Source organism: Pleurodeles waltl, chromosome 5, assembly GCF_031143425.1.
Source record: "Pleurodeles waltl isolate 20211129_DDA chromosome 5, aPleWal1.hap1.20221129, whole genome shotgun sequence".
In the NCBI taxonomy this organism is placed as follows: Eukaryota; Metazoa; Chordata; class Amphibia; order Caudata; family Salamandridae; genus Pleurodeles; species Pleurodeles waltl.
The window spans coordinates 154989742-155007882 of NC_090444.1; the positions used below are offsets into that span (position 1 = coordinate 154989742).

The following is an 18141-nucleotide window of genomic DNA, read 5'->3' on the forward strand; positions in this document are numbered from 1 at the left end:
CATGGTATAACTAGAGACTAAGCAACTACACCTGATTAGACAAGTACAACAAGTCCATGAAGTTGAGAATGTAGAACTATTGTGCAACCTTTGCCTGTGGATGAGATGCTAAATTTAAGGGAGGGCTGAACACGTTAATTAGAAGAGCCAATGTAATTTTGATATTTCAGTAGCAAAACAGTGCAAAATAAATTATCTCTAGAAACTGTGTCCATCACAACAGATTACTAGAATTACTCAAAGGTAAAGATGGTTCACAGAAGCTAACAGAGGCTGTCGGTGAGTTGATGATTTGGACCGTGGAGCTACCAAAGAGAATCTGTTAGTGGTAGCCTGACCCATTTCATTAGGTCGATAGATGTATAGTGACATAAACCAAAAACAAAAGCATCTTTAGCTCTTCTTTGAGAGTATTCCATCAGTGACACAGCCACATGGATACAGCAATGAAACATACATGTCTGTTAGTTCTCCAGCAGAAGTAGACATGTGTACAGGCAGCAATAGCTGTGACCACTGAGAAAGGGGTAGTGAGATGTCAAGTGTGCAGGTCAGGGTTCTGAGCGACACGTAGAGCGGTGGGAGACTTCCAAATCAGGAGCACCTAAGAGTACTGAAGACTCTAAACTCTGTGATATGTAACACTCCTTCTCCCAACCACTGACTGTGTGGGCACCTATTGGTCAATAGAGGCTTGCTAGCCAATCATACTCTTTGTTTGTTTGTGCGGTGGCACCCTGGTTGTCGGAATCTGATAAAGCAACGAGTCACAAAGCAGCCTTTACCCTCCTGACCCATGGCTTACTTTCCTACGGCGAATGTTCTGTACACCTTCAGTGAAGCACTCGCCTGTACACCACCGCCTCCATGACTCAGGTGTGGGAAGTGATAACCTGTATAATAAACACATTTAACATTTTAATCACTGTTGGTTTTTGGTGTATACAATATTGACATGGTTGAATGCGTTCAGTGACACCAGAGAGACAGGGCAGGGTGTTTTCCTAATGACCGTGCAAATATGACCTCATCTATTTGGATTACAGACCAGTAAAGTCTTTGACACACTTTTATGGAATTAAGGACTAAATAAAATGCGTTCTTGACATCTTTGAATTTTACACCTACGGCTCTGAGCATGAATTCCTGTTCTTAGTTTTATTTGACTTTATTGGAAGTTTTTTTAAAGTGTAATCTGTGCTCGAAAAAGCCAGAGGTAGCACCAGGATACGTAGCCAACAAGTGAGTATAATGAGACTTGGAGATGTATTTACATTGTGAATTGATGACAATAAGTAAGAGTTAAAATACAGCGAGATCATAAACCCAGCATCACAGTTGGGTGAGACTGGGTGGACAGAATGCAGTCTGGGATTTTAGGAAGATTGTGAGAGGTGGGGTTTGATGCTTTTCAGGAACAATACCAGTGAATAAGCGAATCTGATTTGGTCCGTAAGCAGAAGCAACCTACTGATGAGTTGGGTGTTCTTTGTGAGTATTTTGGATTGCGTAAGGGAAGGTGCTCCTCTATGCACGGTGCCATTGTACACATTGTTTTAAGAGGCTTGGAAGCTTGGAAGAGTTTGCTGTAACGTTCTGTTGCAGTACTCTCAATTTCCAAGGGACCTAGTCACAAAGGCAAGCTTACACATGGGTAAATATACACCTGTACATTTACCTTTCTACTAAATGTACTACTTTGTACCAAATTTACTACTTTTGGCTATTCACCATTTATGGATGTAAATTTACAACACAGTGTACACTTACATGGCTCCCTCCTAAGTTAAAACGCTTATTAAACTTGAAACAATTGCTACAATTATATCCATGTTACATATTAATGTTAATTTTCTGTATATATTTATTTTAAAAGTAGAACAAAATAAAAAAAAGAGAGCACACTTTTTAGCTTAATTTTAAATTACATCTTCAATTAAGTTAAATATAATAAATGAAATACATTTTTTTTTAAAGATTTATTTAAAAACACCAAAAGTAAATAGTTTATATTTATTTATTACATAGGAAATTACAAAACAACTATGTATAGAATTCATTTCAATTCATATCGTTATTTTAAAAATTAAGTTGCATTTATTTTCAAATTAAAAGGTTTATTAAAATATTTTATAGTAAAATTAGAATTATTATTTATTTATACATACATTTTCAACATTTGATTAGATGTTTACATTTTTAATAAGTCAAAATAAATCGGGAGTGTGTTGCAGTGCCAGTGGTTGGCCATATCTGTTGCTGGACATACTCAACATCTGCGTGAAAGTATATTTACTACTGTTTTGGGTCATTGTTGGCTGTAGTAACTTTAGAAGTGCAGGTTGTGAATAGGATTGGGCTAACTCTTTTGGTTTATGCTTGTCTTTCTGTAAACCCCTCCTTAGCCCTCTCTTGATGTCTCCTTACTCCTCCGCCACCCTCCCTGTCCCTCTAACATTTACTACTAAAACGGGGAATACGTGTGAAGAGATCTCTGTTGTCAAGGCGAAGATCTCTGCACATAAAAGAATGGCGAGGCGGAGACCTCCGCATATGGGTTTGTGAATAGCATTTTGTAGTACATGAATAGTACTACTGCAGTACTACTAAACGTAGTACAAAATGCAGTTAGTGGATAGGCTCCCAAGAGTAAGCCAGGAGTAAATCAGGAGTACTTCTTGCTTGCTCCAGAAATTCATGGGTAAACACGGAGTATTACAAGAGTTGTGAATCATGTCGAAATTAGTCAGGTTTATGTATGTGGCATGCTTCAAAGAAAACACATCTGACTTTGAAGTATATTTTACCAGTGCGAGTTAGGGAACAGACTGAAAAGAATCACAGACACACAAAAAAAATGAAACATCGAAAGAATAGATAAAGGTGCAAGGTTGTATGGAAGGGTGAAACGATGGAAGGGTGAAAGGATAAAGTTGTGAATAGACAGAAGGACGGACGAATACACAGATAGATAAGAATGAAAGAGTGAATGGATGAAAGGACAGATAGATGGGTGTAATGTGGCAGTGAATTAGCACAACATCCAGGATAGGTCTAGTCATTGACATTTTTGTTTTTGGCGATTTTAATAGCTTTTGTTCATTTCTCACTGGAACTCTACTTTCACCAAATACTCCTTTAACTGCACTAACGTGAAATATTATGCTTTGTGAAGGATGTATATTTGTTCTTTCTGTCCCCCAAAACAGCTTGAAAATCACACAGAGGTCCATTTAAACCGTGACTTCTTCATGAGGAATCAGGCAGCGGCCCGGTCCGATACCTACATCAACCTGCGGGAGGTCTCCAAGCGCCTCAAGCTACCTGTGGGACAATACCTCATCGTGCCATCCACTTTTGAGCCCTTTAAAGATGGAGATTTCTGTTTACGAGTATTCACAGAGAAGCAGGCCAAAGCAATGTAAGTTGTGAGTGGCATCTAGGAGCAGATACACCACTCAGTTTAGTAGCTATCTCTCAATAATGCATCCTTTGAGGCTCTCATCTCATTTCCTTTGTATGTTGTCATCTGTTCAGTTTGTCAGGCAGCTATACCAATGATGTATGCTGAATGAATATTGTGGTTATAGTGGAATATCATTTGCAGAATTTCTTTAGGTACTTTTAAAACACATAAGCAGTGCAAACGGAATCAGCTCTAGGAGCAAGGAGGACTTGGCCAACAGCTGGAAAAGAGAAGCTGACAAAAAGTTTGGGACACAAGAAGTTGTTTGTGGCCGGCTTTATGCCAGTTTAGAGAGGCTGCCACCAAAAGCACATGTAGACCCATTGATGGGACCTGGTTGCTATTGGGGACACTTCTGAGAACCTGAAAGAGTCCTGCCTAGGTGCATCTCTTTCATCTACTATGTGAAACCATCACAAACACATGCAGAAGGTTTCAATCCAAGTTATCACACAAAAGAAGCCACTGCTCCTGGAGTGCAAGATCCTGGTCCATGATCAGGTACAAGACTCCACTGTTCTTGACCTGTTGTAATCGCTCCCAATACTGACGTCATTAATCAACATGAGAGTTTCTCATCATTTGGGCATGATTAACATTTTAGACCAAACAGAATGCCATACATGAAACATGTGCCGAAGGTACCCATCTTTCTTCGCATATGTGTCTAAAATAACTCACAACATGTATATGTGACTTAAAGTTGGTTTAAAACCAATGAAAACATGTTACTCATTAGGGCTGTTTATTGTGATTACAACAATTGCTTGGCCTCAACAACATGAGTGAGATATTTTGTCACCAGTGATCCTAAATTTGATTGCCCTTGGAACTTCCTGGGTACTAGTGGTGAGTAGTTGTATATACATAAGGGCATTTTGTAGTACATAAAGTAGTGTGACTATAGTATTCTTTTATGTGCTCTTATATGCCTTTGTGAATGGGCCCCAAAATATCTAAAACAAGAGTAAAATGGGAATACTCAGGGAACATCCATATATAGTTAGTACAAAGTTAATGGACTGTGGCCTCTTTGTACTTTCACCAATAGGAAGTTGGTGGTTTTGAGGCGATTCACAAAGGCATGCCAGAGTACATAGAGGAGTCCTGTAGAACCCCTTCCCATACTCATAAATGCTTTTGTGAATTGGCCTCATGATGTCCCTAGAGGTGGACCTGCTTTCAAGCCACTGGTCTGTTACTGACCTAGCTCTGCTTTGATGCATGTGTTCATCCACACTTCGTCCTTCCCAGTGGCGTAACGAAAGTGGAGCCCCCCAACCACCCCAGCTAAGAACAGTTAGAGTACCTCCCCTCCGGATTCACTCAGGCCAGATACTGTGCTGATGTGGCCCCCTGGAGCACAGGCCCCCGCACCTTGTAGGCTGTGGGGGCCTTTGCTACGCCACTGCTCCTTCCCATACAACTGTGGTGCTCCCTAAGCAGATCAGAACTGTGTCTTTTTAACAAATTAAAAATATTGCTAGAAGTTAGTTATGCATCACGCCTACTATTTTGCAGTATCTTCTTTCCACATTCACCTGTGAAAACAAATGGCTGCCTCACAGAGGAACATGCAAAAGAGAAACTATATGGATTTTGAGTCTGGGCTGCAGTTGCACCCTCTCCTGACTCCTGTCATACCTGTCAGTCCTTGTATTATCCAAAAATGCTGTTGATCTGCTGGTGCTCTGTGCTTCTCATCTCAATGAAGGTTTGCAAAATATAAAGAAGATGGCACTGGAACATTGCACCTTAGCTGTGGTAGCTCAGTGTGCCCACATAGTGCAGCACAGTAGGATGCTAGAGTAGTGTGGAGGAGGCAGGCATCACTGAAACATGCATAGCACTGTACTTTGTATAGTCAGAATGGGGCCTTTGTGCCTGATAGAAGCAGGGATGACACAATGAGAACCAACTCTCTCTCTGGCCAACGGTTAATCTGCACCATGATAAACTTTTAGCAATGGCCAATCCACTGCTGGCAGCCATGATAAACTTTTCACAACCGTTAATCTGGTGCTGGCAGCCATGATGAACTTTTCACAGCCGTTAATCCACTGCTGGCAGCCATAATAAACTTCTAGCAATGGTTATTCTGCTGCTGGCAGCCATGACAAACCTTTAGCAGTGGTCATTCTGCTGCTGGCTGCCATGATAAACAGTATGCCCACAACAGCAGGGACCACAGACGAGGCACAGCAATAGCAGTAAAGCAGGTGAGAACAGTTGCACTGGACTAGAAATCACTTGAGAATTACAAGGACAACTAGAGAGCCTCAGAAAAATGTCATAGTTTTGAGACTTTATCTGAAATTCTCATTATTTTCAAGCAAAATAGTGTAAACCTTTGTTAAAATATGATAATATTTTCTTTTTATTTTGTCTTTTAGGGAAATTGGGGATGTAGTCAAAGCCAAACCTTATGAGGTAAGCACCAAATGACTTAAACTAACTGGCATTGCATAAAACAGCACAACACACCCATGCCCTCTAGCTGGCATCACAAATGGAAAGCAACCTATAAGAGTCACGTCACAGAAGACTCTCCTCTTAGGCAACGAGTGCTTGTGCTTACTCTCATTTTATCTTTGAAAGTACTCTCTGCTGTAAGCTCAAGATAAGTTCTTGTCTCAGCCAGCCAGTCCACCGGGAGTCATACAGGCAAATAGCATCCGGCTAATAATGGGAATCAAGAATGGACATTCATCAATTTGCTAGGGATAGGATAAGTGATACCAACCCCCTGTGACCCTGATGCCATCACTGGTTTGGATCCTTTCTCTCTTTTAGTCACTCAAACAATGTCTTATTTGCAGATGAAGAGCAACTTGAGAACTAATAAAGTTCACAGAGCTATAGGAGCCCTGTTTACTGTTTGTTCCTTTGGCTGCTGCCTTCATAGCTTCTGAGACCAGTGATGGCTACAAAAGTGGTCAAAGGGACCTCAGTGGCAATCTCTAGCTATCTCTAAGTGATGTCCATGTGTGGCATGCACCGCTGCGGTAACATGTGAAAATAAAGACTGAAAAACACAGACTGCAACAACAAAAACACACAAATGTCCATTGCCAGAATATCTACCATTCATAAATATCTCCCTAAAGATTCTACTTCAGCACAGTAACCACTAAGTGCTCAATAATGTGCTAGAACTGTAGTTGGAATAGGAAATTATCCCAGTGTTACAATGTGTAGGAAGCAGGCAGAGATAAATTTAGAAATCTGATGCAGGTTAAAACTTTTCTAGGAAAGTTTTCATGTATGGTATGCATTTTGCCTGTAGGTGTTAAAAAGTTTATGCTTTTGTATTCTATACTTGTTAAGTATATATTTTCACATGGAGCTCCCTTCTACTGCCAGAAAATATCTAGGTTGCAGTAGGAATTGAAGTGAAATGTGCAGATTGTCTTAAATTGGCCTTCATGCTCTGATTGTTCTGCTAGGGGTCAGGTCTACATGCATGTGAATTCATGTATAGAAAACTGTGGACCATTTTTAGCCTCATACATAGTCAAGTTCAAGCAGAGCTATCTCTCTAAACACTTTACATTTCAAAGGTCCTGAGTAGACACATTTGGGCTGTATTAAATATATTCGGGAACAAGCATCAGACATATCAGACAATTCAATGGGTTGGCAAATGGGGACTGTATCGCCTATAAATGAAGAACAGGCTAAAATAACAAAATTGCAGAAGCTTCGGAGAAGGTTATCTTTGATCCTAAAAACACTAAATTGTCAAAGCTATTTGTGATCCTAAGATGCAGCATTTAAGGTAATACTTCACAACAGACATTTAACAATTAGGGTGACATTTTTGTGTGAGCAAATCTGCTTCTAGTAGTGGCATTGTAGGGGGTTTCTGAATAGACCAGTGGCATAACACAAAGTAATGGGGCCCCCTACAGAATATGAAGAGGAGCCCTTTAGTCTCCCATATCTGGCAAATATTTATTAGTATTGAGCTACATGGTTCCCCCTGAAGGGTTTGATGGGGCCCTGATGGGTTGCCCCCACTGCACTGCATGGACTGCATTGGCTCATGTTACACACCTGGAATAGATCAGCCTGTCAAATCTTGTCAATACCCACAAACTCACAGTATTGTAGGTATTCATCAACATTTTACAAGTAGTTTGTCTCTCTGAATATGCTTGTATATGTACTTAAAGGCAGATCTAAGTTATTATTCTGGGTTAAAATCTTAAGTGTACAACCTCTTTGGGGCACAAGGGTACAGCATTAATTTCAGGACATCCTCATTCACCACTCCTCATCCTTACTTCTCATCCCTATTTTTCATTCATCTTCCCTGCTTCTTATCCATCATCCCTACTTTTCATCCCTCATTCCTGCTTCTCATCCCAACTTCTCTTCCATCATTCCAGCTTCTCATCCATCATCCCCACTTCCCATCCATCTTCCCTGCTTTTCATCCCTACTTCTCATACATCATCCCTACTTCTCTCGTAGGGGATTTCCATGTATAGTCATAAGCGCAGAATAGTTCCACCCGCCTGCGTGGACCCCGGAGCATTTCTCTGAAAATATCTTCCTAAGTGTTGATGTTCGCCTTTCTTCAGGAAGGCCTGCAAAGTCAATTAAAAATGTCATTATGTAGCCTAAAGGAGAGGCTACAAAAGACCAAAATTCTTCATCCTGTTTGGTTGAAAAAAGGTCCTGCCAGGCAGATATGCATTCAAATGCATGAATATCTTTCACAAACCTTTTTGCAATATTACATAAGGGTGAAGAAGTGCAGGGTAGTGTAGCCCATAGGCTGCCATTATACAGACTAAAAAGTAAAGCTGTCCCTTTAAGAGCAGGTGGTCCTCCCATATCCCATCATGCTCAGCAAAAGGCAGTTACCTCAGTTCTTTTTGTGGGCTTTGCTAGCTGAGATGAAAATGTCTTTAAACTATTATTTTGTCTATTCCACCGGGGAGGAGGGAGGGTCGCTTATGACTATCATGGAAATACCCCTACGAGAGAACTGGAGTTACAGGTAAGAGACGATTCCTTCTCTCATAGGGGAATTGCATGTATTGTCATAAGCGCAGTTACCTCAGTTCTTTTTTCCGGATCCTGCTGACAGGACCCTGAAGCTTGAGCTCCACCAATTTAGAGGCTTTTTCACAAACATTTCTACTCAAATACTTTAGATTATATCTCTGCTCAACGTTTTTAATCTTGCCTGACTATCTTCTGTAATTTTTTTAAAAATTCTGACAGAAATGAAAGGTATTTTACCATCAAAATTCCTTCACTTTTTGATAAGTGCCCTTGTTGTGGCAGGAAGAAGGCCAAAACAGACCCACACGAGGTCTGTATTATCTGCCTTCCGTCTTCGCACATACCTGATACCTGTGATATGTGTAAAAACTTCTCCAGGCGCAGTCTGCGTGACAGGGAGAAAATTCATATCCAGGCCAGCGAGGACAGCAGAAGAAGGAAGCAGCCTATCAGCAGGACCTAAGAGTGAGGGGAAGGCCAATCTTCCACCAGGGCTCTCAATTCATCGGCCAGTGGACATGAAACATCCCAGAGATGTAGTTCTGGCCAGAAACAACGTAGGTCTCAGTCGACGTCAAGAACATCGATGTCGAGGCAAGTTACATTGCTGACATGTTCGCTGTCAAGAACAAATTAGACGGCGAGGAAGCGACACCGCGAGTCGTCTTGACGTTCGTCGACATCTAGAGGTAACACGCCGTCGAAGAGGCATGATCATCCGACGTCGAGAAGTACTTCTCTGTCGAGGTCGCCGTCTGTACGGTGTGGACAGTCGACGTCGAAGGACACCCGACGTCATGAAGGATCGACGTCGAGAGGAACACGTTGATGTCGCACATCGACGTCCAGGAACTTCTCAAGGAGGTCACCAAGGAAGTGGAGGAGGATTTACTCCACATCTGAATCTTCTCCTTATGTTGTGATGGTTCCATCCACTTCTCCTCAGCAATCTCCTCCTCCACATACCACAATGCCTTCACCACTTTTGCCGCCTCCACCTGATCCTCTCGCTCATGTAGCGCCTCTGCTGGTACCACCCTTTCAACCGGCTCCTACTACTCCTGTAGCCTCATCAAGACATTCGTGTCACCGTTCATCTAGATGTTCCTCTAGTTCCAGACATCATCACCACCACAATAGATCATGTTCTCAATCTCATCAACGTCATTCCTCCTCGTCTACCAGAGACTATTATCCAACTCTATCTGACTCTCGAACACCCCGAGTCTCTCCAATTGACAATGTGAACACATTTCAGGAAGTTCTTGTCCAAGGTGCTATAGAGCTTAAAATTCCTGTGGCAGCACCTACGCCCACAGCATCTGTGATCTTCGAGACTTTGCACCAACGCTCTTATGCAAGACCCTCTCTTCCGCTGGTCCCAGGCCTCCTTGGACTGGTGATGGGTATTATTCCTAATACCAGCCACAGCCAAGCCTGTGCCTTCTGGGCTCCAAAAGAAATATCGTCCTCCAGGGCAGGATCCTTTATTTCTAAGGGCAGACCCAGCACCAGATTCCATGGTTATTGTAGCCGCTAAGAAGTTACTTTCTACTTCTCCTTCATCCTCCTCTCCACCAGACAAAGAAAGCAAAAAACTGGATGCGGCAGGCTGCAAAGTTTACTCGACATCTGCAATTTCTATGAAGACAGCCAGTGCCACGGCCCTCTTGGGCATATATGACCGTGCTCTTTGGGACTCCATCCTTCAATTTGCTGACCATCTTCCCAAAGATAAAAAAGAAGATTTCCTTGAAGTCATCAACGAAGGTGCTATGGTTTCTAATCAGATAATTAGTGCAGCAGCAGATTCTTCTGTATTAGCGGCGCATGGATATTGGCATGGAATATCCCTGAGAAGACACTTATGGCTCCGTCTTACTTCTGTGAAGCCAGAAGCACAGCAAAGAATACATAACCTTCCATTTACAGGTTCTACTCTGTTTGGTTCTCACGCTGATGATGTGATGTCTAGAATTAAATCAGTGCTTGACCCTCTTAAAGCTGCAGGCATTGAGAAACCTAGAGAACAGCATAAGTCGTTCCGTCCTTACCACCGCAGGTTTTTCTCACAGAGATTACAAACTCCGCAATGAGGGCTACCTAGATCTCAACAACAACAGCAACAACACCAGTGATATACCAAACTCGGCGCAAACAAGTGTGAGGTCGTTCCACTCAACAAACCACCCAAGGAGGACGTCAATCATCTGCGTCTAAGCCCTGAGCCGTTCCTTCCCCATCTTTCGTCACCCACTCCAATAGGGGGAAGTATCTTGCATTACCTGACAGAGTGGCAACGCATCACATCAGAAACCTGGCTACTGAATATTGTGCAAAAAGGTTATCGTCTCAGGTTTACAAACCCTCCACCTTCTATTCCACTGAAGCCCTCCATGTCACATCTCAATTCTCTCAGGGCAGAGGTCAACATCATAATACAAATGAAGGCAATAGAACATGTTCCCACTAATCAACGTAGAAAAGGGATTTACTCAAGGTATTTCCTAATACCAAAGAAAGACCAGCACGAATTCAGACCTATTCTCGATCTAAGAATAGCCGACAAATGGATTTGAAAGGAGAAATTCAGAATGCTGGCTTTGCATCAGATATATCCCCTGATTCAGTAGGGAGATTGGCTATGTTCCATTGACCTTCACAATGCATACTTCCACATCCCCATTGCCAGGAAGCATCGGAAGTTCCAAAGGTTTCTTGTGGGACAAGACCATTACCAATTTGCAGTGCTCCTATTTGGCCTCAAGTCAGCGCCCAGAATGTTCTCCAAATGCATGGCTGTGGCGGCAGCCCATCTAAGAAAGCATTGAATCTTTGTCTATCCCTATCTAGATGATTGGCTCATAAAGGCAGCCAAATCTCAAGAAGCGCAACTACATTTCAATTGGACTTACCAACTTCTTCAACGATTGGGCCTTCAAGTCAACCTTGTCAAGTCAACCTCATCACCTGTCCAGAGGCTGCACTACTTAGGTGCCACCATCTACACCATTCAAGCAAAGGTGTTTCCTTCGGAGGAGTGACGTTTATCGATCCTTCTGAAATTTCAAGCTCTCGAGAAAGCGCCTCAGTCAACAGCAAGAATAGTCTCATCTCTTCTAGGATCGATGGCTTATTGCATCCACCTCACTCCCAAAGCTCGCCTCCACATGAGACCCTTGCAGGAGTGTCTAGAAAATCAATGGTATCAGCTAATAAACGATTGGGAGGACAAGATTACTCTCTCCCCACATGCAACATGGTCCCTCAAGTGGTGGTGTTCTCCGAACAATCTTCTGAAAGGGATGTCCTTCCACCAGCAAGTCCCCTTGCAGACGAAAGTCACAGACGCATCGTTGCTAGGATGGGGTGCCCATATGGATCATCTGCAGATTCAAGGCTCTTGTTCTCAGAAGGAGAGATTGTGTCACATCAGTCTCCTAGAGCTACTGGCAGTGCATCTGACACTCAAAGCCTTTTTGCCGGCATTCACCACAAATACTGTACTTGTTCAGACAAACAATACAGCCACCATGTATTACCTGAACAAGCAGGGGGGGCACCAGATCCCGAACCCTATCATTGGAAGGGCAGACAATAAGAAACTGGCTTCTGGTCAGGAACCTAATAATAACAGCGACTCACCTCCCAGGCATAGAGAATGTAGAGGCAGACGCTCTTGGCAGAGCGCTGGACGAAAACCATGAGTGGGTGCTGCACGACAACATCATACAATACATCTTCTCAATGTGGGTCACCCCTTCTATAGATCTGTTTGCAACAGCAGACAACATAAAATGGCTAAACTTCACCTCCAGGTACTACCATCCAGGGACATTAGGGAATGCCCTATGGATAGACTGGTCAGACAAATTTCTTTACGTCTTTCCGCCACTTCCCCTGATCCTGGCAGTCCTGATCAAACTGTCCAGCTCCAAAGCGATAATGATCCTCCTGGCTCTCGGGAATGGCCCCGACAATGGTAGTTTCCAGACCTTCTTCACCGGTCACTCCATCCACATGTCAGGCTGCCATACAGGCCAGACCTTCCGATGAAATTCGGAGGACAGATGAGACATCCCATTTTCTCGTCATTGAAATTGGCAGCATGGCTCCTGAGCTAGTGTAGTATGGGCACCTTAATCTGCCACAAGACTGTATGGACGTTCTAAGAGAAGCAAAACAACCATTTACCAGATCAGCATATGCCTTAAAATGGAAAAGATTCTGCATTTGGTGTTTGGACAAGAACATAGATCCCACATTATGCAGAGAAGATACTATTCTTCCATACCTATTGCAGCTAGCAAAATCTGGTTTGCAATTCTCGTCTATAAACGCAAACCTCGCAGCTCTCACTACATACAAGAAACGTCCTTCACAAACCTCTTTCTTTACAATTCCAGTCATTAGAGACTTCCTAGAAGGGTTAAAAATGTTTTTCCTCATACTAGGCGTCCATCTCCGCCATGGGAGCATAACGTAGTTCTTTCATGTCTAATGCAGCATCCTTTTGAGCCAATACACAAGGCATCTCTCCAACATCTCACTTGGAAAACAGCCTTCCTTGCAATTACATCAGCTCGCAGGGTCAGTGAGATCCAGGTCCTTTGTGCTCATGTACCATACACCCTTTTTCATTCTTCCAAGGTTGTAATGAGAACACATCCAAAATTCCTACCAAAAGTTATATGTGATTCTCATGTAAACCAGACTATTTCTATACCAACTTTCTTTCAAAACCCATCTACTCCTGCAGATAGAACACTGCACTCTCTTGATGTGAAAAGGGTTTTAAAATTTTACTTAGACAAAACTAAATCCTTTTGCAAGTCACGGCAACTGTTCATTAACTATGGCCCACTTTGAACAGGCCTTGCCACCTCCAAGCAGTCTCTATCCAGGTGGATTGTGTTGTGTATTTTGCTTTGTTACCAGTTAGCCAATAAGTCCCTTGTTGGCAGACCTAAAGCACATTCTACCAGGTGCAAAGCAGCCACAACTGCTTTGATGAGCAACATTCCCTTAGCAGATATTTGAAAGGCTGCTACTTGGAGGTCTGTCCACACGTGTACTAAGCACTACTGCCTTAATTCTGATGCAAGGGCAGATGCTCAAGTAGGTCAAGCTTCTGTGTCGAACTCTCTTTGCTTAAAGAAATATCACTCTATTGTTCTGTCTATTCAACGCTTATGAATATACATGGAAATCCCCTATGAGAGAAGGAATAGTTTCTTACCTGTAACTCCAGTTCTCTTGTAGGGGTATTTCTATGGTTTCTATAAGCGACCCTCCCTCCTCCCCAGTGGAATAGACAAAATAATAGTTTAAAGACATTTTCATCTCAGCTAGTAAAGCCTACAAAAAGAACTGAGGTAACTGCCTTTTTCTGAGCATGATGGGATATCGGAGGACCACCTGCTCTTAAAGGCACAGTTTTACTTTTTAGTCTGTATAATGGCAGCCTATGGGCTACACTGCCCTGCACTTCTTCACCCTTATGTAATGTTGCAAAAAGGTTTGTGAAAGATTTTTTCTGTAAAACATTAAATATATTCATGCATTTGAATGCATATCTGCCTGGCAGGACCTTTTTTCAACCAAAGAGGATGAAGAATTTTGGTATTTCGTAGCCTCTCATTTAGGCTGCATAATGACATTCTTAAGTGACTTTGCAGGCCTTCCTGAAGAAAGGCAAACATCAACACTTAAGAAGATATTTTTTAGAAAAATGCTCTGGGGTCCCCGCAGGCAGGCAGTACTATTCAGCACTTATGACTATCTTGGAAATACCCCTATGAGAGAACTGGAGTTACAGGTAAGAAACTATTCCTTCTCAACTGTCGCCCCCAATTGTCTTCCTTCATATCCTCCTTCTCATCCCTCGTCTCTGCTTTGTAACGATTATCTCTACTTCTTAACTCTAATTCTCACCCATCATTCTTACTTCTCATCTCCACTTCTCGTCCATGATCCCTGCTTCTCACCCATCATCCTTTCTTCTCATCCCTACTTCTCATCCCTTCTTCTCACCCATCATACATCATTCCTGCTTCTCAACCATCATCCCTACTTCTCATCCCTATTTTTCATCCATGTTCCTAACTTTTCATGCATCATCCGTTATCCATCCATAAATCATCATCCCTACTTCTTATCCATCATCTCTACTTCTCATCCATCATCGCTACTTCTCATCCATCTTCTTTACTTCTCATCCATCATCCATACTTATCCATCATTCATCATCCCTACTTCTTATCCCTACTTCTTATGAATCATCTGTCATCCCTACTTCTCATTCGATATTTCATCCCTATGGCTCATCCCTTCTTCCCATACCTCATTACTACTTCTCATTCATATCCTTCAGTCATACCAACACACTTTCAATGTTGTGAAACTCTGATTGGTTGGCAACAGCCAACAGAGAGGGCTGCATTATATTGGTCTCTCAAAATACAGCCTGAGAAGTTTGGATGAGAAGTAGGGTGATGAATGAAAGCTAGGGGTGATAGATGAGAAGTAGGAATGAGTAGTAAGAGTGATTGGTGATAAATAGGGAAAATAGAGAAGTAGGGGTACGACTTAAGAATAAAAGATAAGAAATAGGGATGGGTTGAGAAGTAGGGATAATGGATGAAAAGTAGCAATGATGGATGAGAAGTAGGGATGAGAAGCAGGGATGATGGGTGAGAAGTAGGGATGATGGATAAATGGTACGGATGAGAAGCAGGGATGGGACATATGGATGATGGAAGAGAAGTAGTGGTGAGGAACAAGGATGATGGATGAGAAATAGGGATTATATATGAGAAGTAAGGGAGATGGATCAGAAGTAGGGATGAAGGATGAGATGTCAGGATGAAAAGCAGGATTGAGGGATGAGATATAGGCATGAAGGAAGATAAGTATGGAAGAAGGATGAGACGTAGATGAGAATCAGGGATGAGGAGTGAGCAATAAGGATGTCCTAAAACTGACGTTTTACAGGGGAAAGGCATCTTTCACTGGGTAACATTTTCTCATATATGATAATGTTTTGAAGATGCATAAAATGTCCACATACAGAACTGTTCACGTGTATATCGCGACATCTGTAAGTCGTTCCACCGCAAGTAGTCAAGGGAATCTCCAACAGTTGCAGAGTCCCAACAGCCTCTCTGAATTTGTTCTGAATTCTAAAAAAGTCTGACATTTTCTCAAATGTAGATGGAAGCAGATGGGAGTACTTTCTGACCTTGAACCAGGGACATTTATGAGTCATCTTGATGATATGTGGTCCCTCAAATATCTCAACCCAAGATAACACCCTGAGTTTCTTATTCATCGCTATGAGATGATTTACAGGCTGACTGTGACACTTATAGCACGTGGTCAGACAGCTAAGGCTTGAAGTTCACCATCTCCAACTACGTTGATTTTATACCATACTCTAATATGCCATGGTAGCATGCTTTTAGCTATAGATGCATTAACAAATGGGAGGGCCATCCCTACACAGTCAGAGACCACTAGAAGCATTACAGGACATGATAAAAACAGCCCAAGAGTATAGCAGTTTGTGTGGGCCCTCTAGTCTTTACCAGTGTGATTAAAAGAGCTATAACTAAACAATTTTCAAAACAAGTCAAAAAGATTGAGCTATCTGGAGATTAGTTTCCATAGAAAAGGGATCTTGTGTTTCAAAAATAAAAGGCCTAAGCAGGGTTACTGATGATTCTCTAATCCACAAACCAAAACACGAAACCACAAAACAGTTAAGATTGGCAGACATACAACTAAGTGCATCTTTATTTTGGGGTTCAAATGAAAGCAAAGAATGGACTCAGAGGGAGCACACACAATTATTGAAAGTCGCCCATTAGATTCTGAATATTTTTACCTCCTCTAGGAAATGTGGCATAGACAGGTGGTGCCTTAGCACTGACGACTCAGTCACAGCCAGTGTGTACGTTTTTAGCTTTGAGACCAATATTGCATAGTTTGCATTACTGGTCTCAAAATCAATCACAAGCACAAACTATCCAGTACTGCTCTCAGTACTTATCACAAACAGGGCCAGCTCTAGGGAGGTGCGATCGGTGCCACCAACCGGGTGCTGACTTTGGGTGTGGGCGCCATGTTTGCAGGCATAGTATGGTTTTAAAAGCACCATCTGCCAGGTTCCTTGCCCTCAGCAATTTTCAGGCAACAATAAAAATTGTCTAGAAAACTCTGGTGATGAATGTTCTGCCTGGAGAGAGATTGGAGTTTTCTCTAGTAGAAGGTTTAAGGAAGCACAGATGGTTAATATGTCTGCTGCAAAGAACATGTCTCATGAACATCAAAGAGTGTATATAATGCAAATAGGTCAGTGGGTTACTGCTTTTGTTGGAGAGGTCTTTCTGTTACTTGCAATTTGTAAATTAAAATCCTAATTTAGAACAGTAACTGTCATCAAACAACTGAATGTGTACTGCAAGGTACGGATTAGAGCGTTACGTGTTTTTCCTGTCTTTCATAATCCTAATGTTTCAAAAAGGTGTTCATTTCGGTAGAAAACAATACTTATTATTCAAGAGAGCCCCCAACCATATTGTTACATTTTCAATTCTTAGTTTGTGCTTCTCCAGACCAAACACTCTTAAACTATACAGCCTACAAGTATGGATGGTACGTGACTCCTACACCTTGTAGTACTCTATCTTATGCAACATTTCTCATACACTGATTTACACACCTATAATCGATCGATCACATACGCATACTTTTTTTTGTCTTTCACAAAAAAAAGGAGTACAGAGTGAGATGTACTAAAAGACTGGTACCAAAAAGTCAGAAACTGCACACCGAAAATGCTGCCAGTCTTTAATATTGTGATGCATCCTATGTACTAATAGGGTATATCACAAAATCTCCAATCATACATGGTCACAGAAAGACCTGCCTAATGAATATTAAGTCGTGATCATCTTTGAGGATGGAGCCTGACTTCCTCTTCTCTGATGTGGTCACTGTAGTAGATTTCCCTCATAGAGTAGATGCATTAAACGTGTTTTGGAAAACCAGGACACTGTGAAGTTTAAGGAGTCTCCAATCTGAGTGCATGCTTTTATGTTAGATGATGCTATACTTAATGCTTCCCTCACACCCACAAGACTCGTGTAACTAAGAATCTGCTTATTAGTTAAGTGTTTGGATAGAACTGTGTTGAGGAAGAACACTTAAAATTATTGTCTACTGTTCTGCTTCTAATTTCAGAGCTTGTTTTCACGTTATGGCATTTGAATAGGGCCCAGTCTGCCATTAGCATAGCTACATGCTGCGGGATCTGTAGAAGTGCCTCTTCACAGAGGCCTGAGGTTTCCATCACCGACCAGATTCTGTGTCATCTATGATGATAAGACAAGGGTGTCCTACATTGGTCTGTACCTCAGATACGTAGCATTGTCTTCTTTATTGAGCTAATGGTTGCAATGTCATATTAATGAAGACTGAGGTTTGAATCTAGGGTGGAAATATCATATTTAGGGAGTCCACATAGGGCGCACTTTCTCTGTTTGTAAACGATGCACCTTAATACAAGTGCGCAGTGGGCAAACAGATAAAGTGTGCCTGATTACCTTGAATCCACTACCCCCTGAGCAGCTGTGAACTTGCGCTGCCCTGGGGTGGCG

At 42.1% G+C, this 18141-nt stretch overlaps 1 protein-coding gene across 1 annotated transcript in view; it reads left to right on the forward strand.

The window, feature by feature from the left end:
* LOC138295493 (calpain-8-like) overlaps positions 1–18141 on the forward strand; it is a 187902-nt gene that overhangs the window by 139420 nt on the left and 30341 nt on the right. The window contains exons 12-13 of the mRNA XM_069233833.1: positions 3210–3421; positions 5860–5896. Coding sequence (XP_069089934.1) covers positions 3210–3421; positions 5860–5896 — 249 coding nt within the window. The remainder of the gene's footprint in view (positions 1–3209; positions 3422–5859; positions 5897–18141) is intronic.